The sequence below is a fragment of the Myotis nattereri genome (assembly GCF_964212035.1).
Source record: "Myotis nattereri genome assembly, chromosome: 15".
Lineage (NCBI taxonomy): Eukaryota > Metazoa > Chordata > Mammalia > Chiroptera > Vespertilionidae > Myotis > Myotis nattereri.
Window position 1 is genome coordinate 12426020 of NC_138090.1, and position 7706 is coordinate 12433725.

A 7706-nucleotide genomic window follows, 5' to 3' on the forward strand; every position below is an offset into this window, starting at 1 on the left:
CCCTTGCCAGCCTAGTCCCCCCCAACTGCCCTCCCCTGCCAGCCCGATTGCCCCTAACTGCCCTCCCCTGCCAGCCCAGTTGCCCTCAACTGCCCTCCCCTGCCAGCTTGGTCCCCCCCAACTGCCCTCCCCTGCCAGCTTGGTTGCCCCAATTGCCATCCCCTGCTGGCCTGGTTGCCCCTAACTACCCTCCCTTGCCAGCCTGGTCCCCCCCAACTGCCCTCCCCTGCCGGCCCAATTGCCCCTAACTGCCCTCCCCTGCCAGCCTGTGCCCCCAACTGCCCTCCCCTGCAGGCCTGGTTCCCCCCTGACTGCCCTCCCCTGCAGGCCTGGTCCCCCCCCGCCCCCCGCCCCAAGCTGCCCTCCCCTGCTGACCACCTTGTGGCACCATCTTTTTTTTTTTTTAGAGAATACTTTATTAGTTTCTGTAATTAAACCCATGTAGATTAAGACCTTACATATTTAATAGAGTGCGTTACCCCTGTACAAATGGAAAAAAATTATGTTGAACGTTTCTAGACCAATATGGCTGCTAATTTCTGTACAGTGCTAACCCAACACAGTACAACTGGGATAGTTTTCCCAAAGTTGACAGCACAGCTAAAGTTTCCAAAAATTCAAATTATATATATGTATATATATTTATTTATTTATATAAAAAGACCAATAGCAGTATGTTATGCATCAATAGCAGCAACAGCTTTACAGGTTCTACAGTCATCTGAACAAAATTATAGACATCCAGCACACTCTAAAAAAAAAAAAAAAAAAAAAAAAAAGGAAAAAACAAATCTCCAGAAATCAGCAAAATCCTGTCACTGTTGTGTTACCTGGCACAATTTTTTTTTTTAAGCTTCTCCATCATCATCTGGAAAGAAAACATTCTAGGATAACATCATTAAAAACAGCTCTGATAAAGCACGGTCATTACTATGTATCATAAAGCAGGTACGAGGTATTTTACATTCACAGAGGTATGATACAGTACTGCCCTACGTCTATAATACTAGAGATACAATTAAAAAGGCATTGTTTGAGACTTGATTCTGTTTTCCCAGCAGAGGCCCCAAGGGTGGGACGGCAGCTGTGGGAAGACGCACCTTCTCGGACAGGTTTTCCTCTCATTAGTGGCACAGTTCTAGATATGGACTGCTCTTCATGAATATCACCTAAAAACCGTTTCAGAAAGACCAAAACGAACAAACAAAAACAATAATCCCCCTCCACACACCTCGTTGGATTCATATAAAGATGACCAAGTGGAGGCAGGCAAGACTCGCCCCAACCAATATTCACCAAACCCGCTGTGTGAGTATCAGCGCTCCACAGGAGAGAAGCCCAGCAACACTTCACAGCTTGGGCCACACCAAAGCACGGCATCAATTCAAAAAGCAGTAGCCGGGCACTGCCCACCGGGCATGTTCAGGGTGCTGACACCACTATTTCACCACTATTGCGCGCTCATCCAGGAAGAAGGGAGATCAGTTACTATACTTTGTGTTCAACTCGATTACCATGTTATAAAAGCAGCATGCTGCCCAAGGCAGACGCAGGCTCCTCTGTGCAGCCCTAGTTCTTCAGCTCCTCACTTGTGGCACCATCTTGTGTCCACATGGGGGCGGCCATCTGTGTGTTGAAGGGATGGTCAATTTGCATATTACCTCTTTATTAGATAGGAGGACAGTACTGGAAATCCTAGCCACGGCACTCACACAAGAAGAAATAAAAGGCATTCAAACTGGAAAGGAGCAAGTAAAATTCTCATTATTTGCAAATGACAAGATATTGTACATAGAAAATCCTAAAGACTCCACCAAAAAGCTACTGGATATAATAAATGAATTTGGCAATGTAGCAAAATCAACACCCAGAAATTGGTGGCTCTTTTATACACCAATAAAGAATTCTTGAAAGCGCCCGCCTCCGGGCCCGCGCCGGTGTCTAAAGTGAGCAAGGAAAAGGCTTTGTAGGCGTTGCCTTCTGGTCCGCAGCACCAGACCCTTCCCAGCCCCTGCAGTGCTGAGGCCACTGCAAGGGGCAAGGAGTTGTAGGGGTTGAGCCCTCCCGGAGCCGAGGGCTCGCGCTCTTCCGATCGCCCAGGCCCGCCCCACTTGAAGAAATGAGTGGTGGATTGGCGCCAAGTAAAAGTACAGTGTATGTTATCCAACTTGCCCTTTTCCCTGACCAACAATGACTTATACCAGATATTTTCCAAGTATGGCAAGGTTGTAAAGGTTACTATAATTAAAGATACCAGGAAGAGTAAAGGTGTTGCATTTATTTTTAAAAAAATATATTTTATTGATTTTTTTACAGAGAGGAAGGGAGAGGGATAGTGAGAAACAATGATGACAGAGAAACATCGATCAGCTGCCTCCTGCACACCCCCTACTGGGGATGTGCCCGCAACCAAGGTACATGCCCTTGACCGGAATCGAACCCGGGACCCTTCAGTCCGCAGGCCGACGCTGTATCCACTGAGCCAAACCGGTTAGGGCTATTTTATTTTTGGATAAAGAATCTGCACAAAACTGTACCAGGACAATAAACAACAAACAGTTATTTGGTAGAGTGATAAAAGCAAGCATTGCTATTGACAATGGAAGAGCAGCTGAGTTCATCCGAAGACGAAACTACTTTGATAAATCTAAGTGTTGGGAATGTGGGGAAAGTGGACACTTAAGTTATGCCTGTCCTAAAAATATGCTTGGAGAGCGTGAACCTCCAAAGAAGAAAGAGAAAAAGAAAATTCCTGAACCAGAAGAAGAAACTGAAGACGTAGAAGAAAGTGAAGATGAAGGAGGAGATCCTGCTCTTGGCAGCCTCAGTCAGGCCATAGCTTTCCAGCAAGCCAAAACTGAAGAACAAAAAAAGTGGAAACCCAGCTCAGGGGGTCCTCAACTTCTGATGATTCAAGACACCCAAGGATAAAGAAAAGCACATTATTTCAGTGATGAGGGAGAACTTAGAGATTAAAATTATATTATGTAAATTTTTTTTTAATTTTTTAATCTTAGAGTACCAAGTTCAGTTGGGACTAAAGATTGTTTTTAGAATTTGATCATAAAAATACTTAATGCCATGCTCGCTTCGGTAGCACATATACTAAAACTGGAACGATACAGAGAAGATTAGCATGGCCCCGGCGCAAGGATGGCACGCAAATTCGTGAAGCGTTCCATTTAAAGAAAAAGAAAAAAGAAAAAAAAAATACTTAATGCCAAGTAATTTTTTACTATAAAATAGTTCACCCTCACCAGATAGTTGAGTTGGTTGCAGTGGTCGGCAAACTGCGGCTCGTGAGCCACATGCGGCTCTTTGGCCCCTTGAGTGTGGCTCTTCCACAAAATACCGACTTCTGCGCATGGGCCACGAAGTTTCAATCGCACTGTACGTGCGCGCCCGCACGTGGTATTTTGTGGAAGAGCCACACTCAAGGGGCCAAAGAGCCGCATGTGGCTCGCGAGCCGCAGTTTGCTGACCACTGGGTTAGAGGGTCATCCCAATACACCAAAGCTGCGGGTTCAGTCCCCAATCAGGGCACATATAAGAGTCAATCGATATATGCATAAAAAAGTGGAACAACAGCCCGGCCGGCGTGGCTCAGTGGTTGAGCATCGACCTAGGAACCAAGGAGGTCACGGCATGATTCCAGGTCAGGACACATGCCCAGGATACAGGCTCAGTCCCCAGGGTGAGGCTTGCAAGAGGCGGCCCATCAATGATTCTCTCTCATCATTGATATTTATTTCTCTCTTCCTTTCTCTCTAAAATCAATAAATATTTTTAAAATTACTATAGAAGTTATTGAAAAGAAATTTTAAAGAATCATGCTTCTATCCTGCCTTAGCCGAGTATTAATAATAAAGATTTGTTAATAACCATTAACCTTGAAAACAGTGTATTTGAATAAAAAAGAAAACAATATATAATAATGCTATTGTCATCCCAAGAAATAAGGTATATATTAAAAAGATTTGTTTGAGGGTTCATTAAAAAAATTTGTTAGCCTTGATTAGTTTACATGAGGACTTTTAAAATAAATTTCACCAGCAAAAAATAAAAACTTCATAAAGACTGTGGAAAAAGTTGAATGATTTATTGTTATTAAACATTTTAAAATTTTTCAAGACAAAAAAAAAGAATTCTCAGAAAGAGAAACTAAGCAAACAATCCCATTTACCATTACAACAAAAAAATTAAGATACTGGTGGCGGCCCTGCCTGCAGACTGAAGGGTCCCAGGTTCGGTTCCGGCCAAGGGCAGGTACTTGGTTGCGGGCACATCCCCGGGGGGGGGGGGGGGGTGCAGGAGGCAGCTGATCGATGTTTCTCTCTCATCCATGTTTCTAACTCTATCCTTCTCCCTTCCTCTCTCTAAAAAATCAATAAAATATATTTTTTTAAAAAGATACTGGTAACGGCATGGACACAGCCTGAGGGAGCCGCCGCGGGGTCCAAGCCCTGAGCGGACACGTCCGGCTGGTGCGGACCCCGAGCCCTGCCTGCTGCGGGCCGAGGCCGGCGGGGCCGGAGCGCAGGGCGGGCGGCAGCGCGGACATCCATGCGGGGCAAGTCAAGATCCCGCTGCCGGACGAGAGCGGCAAGTCCACCTTCCTCAAGCAGATGCGCACCATCCACGGCCACGAGTTCGACCAGAAGGGCTGCTCCAGTTCCGCGACACCATCTCCGACAACATCTTCAAGGTCCTCGTTGACGCGCGGGGTCAAGCTGGGCGTCCTGCGGCAGCACTCGGAGAACAAGAAGCATGGCATGTTCCTCATGCCTTCGAGAACAAGGCCACCTTCCGGCGGTACATGCGGCCCTGCGCGCCCTCTGGGGGCACTCGGGCATCCGGGGGGCCGTCAGCCGCAGGAGCGCGTTCCAGCTGGGTGCGTCGGGGAAGTACTTCCCGGACAACTCTTCCCCCACTTCACCACCGCCCATCTACACGGAGAAACCCGCTCCGTGTTGCACGCCGTCAGGGACACGAATATCAGGGACACGAATATCAGGTGGCGGTGAGGGCGCGCCTGGCCCCGCCCACCGGCCCCGCCCTCCTGGGGAGGAGGCGCCAGAAGCTCGCGTGCGCGTGCGTGTGCGTGCGCGGGCGCGCGCTTGTACATGCCTGCAGCGAGCTGCAGAATCCTGGGAGGGTGGGTATACTACTGAGACTCCGGCGCAGCGGCGGCGGCAGCTGGTGTGACTCCGACAGTTTTCCACAGAAACGCCATTGCCTTCCGACAGCGTCACCTAGCGGTGTGTGCGCCTGCGTGTCCAGGTGTGTGAACGTGTGCATGTGCGCGCAGGTGCGAGCGCGTTCTCTAACGCCCTGCCCGGCTCTCCCTCCAGTGGTTCTCAACCTTCTGACCCTTTAAATACAGCTCCTCATGTTGTGACCCAACCATAAAATTATTTTCGTTGCCACTTCATAACTGTCATGTTGCTACTGTTATGAAACGTCATGTAAATATCTGATTTGCAGGATGGTCTTAGGCGACCCCTGTGAAAGGGTCGTTCGACCGCCAAAGGGGTTGCGACCCACAGGTTGAGAACCGCTGCGACCTGCAGGTCTTCCCTGCCACGAACCCAGAGCCGGGAGTGTGTAGGCGGCCCAGTGCGCAGACGCAGGCCAGTGCCGCCCAGGGTCGCATGGACAGGGCATATCCCTTCGGTGGCTGGTGCTCATACCCTGCCCTGCCCTGCCATTCCCTCCCCCTCCCCTCTTCCCCTCCCTCCCCGAAAAGACACACCCGCCGCCTTGCAGGTGACTGTTTGGCGCCCGGGCTTCCCGTGGGCGGGCTTCTGGGAGCTGCCGGGTTAGCACAGCCCGTGTCGGTGTCCAGCACGGCGGCCTGTGCGCCGCAGACACTGACCTTCAGTAAGCCCCAACCCCGCACCCACCTGGGTCCTGCAGGCTGCCGCCACCCCAGTGCCGCTTACAGCCACTGCCCCTCCTCAGGCCGCCCTCCGTCCGGGTCCTACCCAGGTCTCTGCCTCTGCAGTTCCACCCAACACTACTCCCAGCTCGGGGTGCGGGCGCTGCGGGAGGGACAGGTGCTCGCGGGCCCAGTGGAGGCCCGCCCCGCCGGGGCCACCCTGCCCCGCGCACTGCATTCCACGGCCCGGCCGCTGCGGGTCACTCCGCGGCGATTCCCGGAGGGTAGGGCTCGCGTGGCACTTGAGAGAAGGAAGACGAGCTTCCCGGTCGGTAGCTGGCACGGGAATGCACTGGCCCCGTCACGTCCCGGGCCCTGGTCCTCAGGCCGCCCTGGGCCCCTCCTGAGTCCCTTGGCGCCTCCCTGGGCTCCAGGTCAGCAGGCCCGGCCCCGAGGGCAGGGAGGACGCCTGCTCCCGAGTCACCTCCGTGCAGGTCCTCCGTGTGTGCTGAGGTCGGACTCTGGTCGGAAAGCAGCTGCTGTGCGGGTGCTGACCCCTGCGGCTCTCCCGAGCTGAGGACCACAAACAGTGTGGCCCAGAGGGGAGGAGCGCAGCGCAGCTCAGGCAGGCGGTTCTGAGGTCAGGGTCGCCTTTTGGGGGGGGGGGGGGCGCCCGGTCTCAGGGGTGTGAGGAGCGGGCTGGTCCTCCCCGAAGGGGAAACGGGGCTCAGGAGAGGCAGCTGGGTCCCGGCAGGCCCGCAGGGGGGCCCTGAGCGCGGATGGCTGGAGGCCAGGACCCCGACCAGCTGTTGGGGGGGGGGGCCTCACCCCTGTGGGCTTCTCGCTGAGCCCCGCGTCCCTGGCCGGTGGAGGAGGGCGTCCAAGGCGCTGCTCTACGTCCCGGGAGGCGCCCTAACCGGAGAAGTTACTATTTGTGAGGCTGAACTAAACATTTACAACTTTCTACACGTAGACTAGTCCTTGTCTCTAAAGCCTCGGCTTTTGTAATTTTTTGTCTTAATGTCACCCTGGATTATTGTCTTTTGTATTGAGATGTTGGAGGAGCAGTAGATAGTGGTGTCTCATCTAGTAAAATGTAACAATAGACTTTCTCAAATGAGGGGGAAAAATTAAGATACCTAGGAATAAACTTAACCAAGGAGACAAAAGACCTGTACTTAGAAAACTACAGGACATTAAAAAAAGAGATAGAAGAAGATATAAACAAGTGGAAGAATAAATATACCGTGTTCATGCACTGGTAAAAGCCAACATCATTAAAATGTCCATACTACCCAAGGCAATCTATAGATTCAATACAATCCCTATTAAAATACCAATGGCATATTTCACAGATCTAGAACAAAGACTCCAAAAAAACCCTGAATAGCTGCAACAATTTTGAGAAAGAAAAACAAAGTTGGAGGAATTATAATACCAAATTTCAAGTTATATTAGAAAGCCACCATAATCAAAACAGGCTGGTACTGGCACAAGAATAGGCATATAGATCAATGGAACAGAACAGAGACCCCAGAAATCCACCCAAGCCATTATGCTCAATTAATATTTGACAAAGGAGGCAAGAGCATACAATGGAGCAGGGGTCCTCAAACTACGGCCCGCGGGCCACATGCGGCCCGCCGGGTGTTTTTGCCTCCGCTGCCTATCCTGCTTAGCAGCCGACTAGCCCCGGGCCCGCAGTGCGCATGTGTGGAATGTCTGAGGGACAGTGAACTGGCCCCCTGTTTAAAAAGTTTGAGGACCTCTGCAATGGAGTCAAGAGAGTCTCTTCAATAAATGGTGTTGGGAAAATTGGACAGATACA

At 50.9% G+C, this 7706-nt stretch overlaps 1 protein-coding gene across 1 annotated transcript; it reads left to right on the forward strand.

Moving 5' to 3' along the window:
• Nucleotides 1–2156: 2156 nt before the first annotated feature.
• On the forward strand, nt 2157–2931 carry LOC308531525 (zinc finger CCHC-type and RNA-binding motif-containing protein 1-like; the record flags this gene model as incomplete). Its single annotated transcript, XM_081108475.1, has 2 exons — nt 2157–2275; nt 2496–2931. The coding sequence occupies 2 exons, from the start codon at nt 2157–2159 to the stop codon at nt 2929–2931; spliced, it is 555 nt and encodes a 184-aa protein (XP_080964601.1).
• Nucleotides 2932–7706: the final 4775 nt, after the last annotated feature.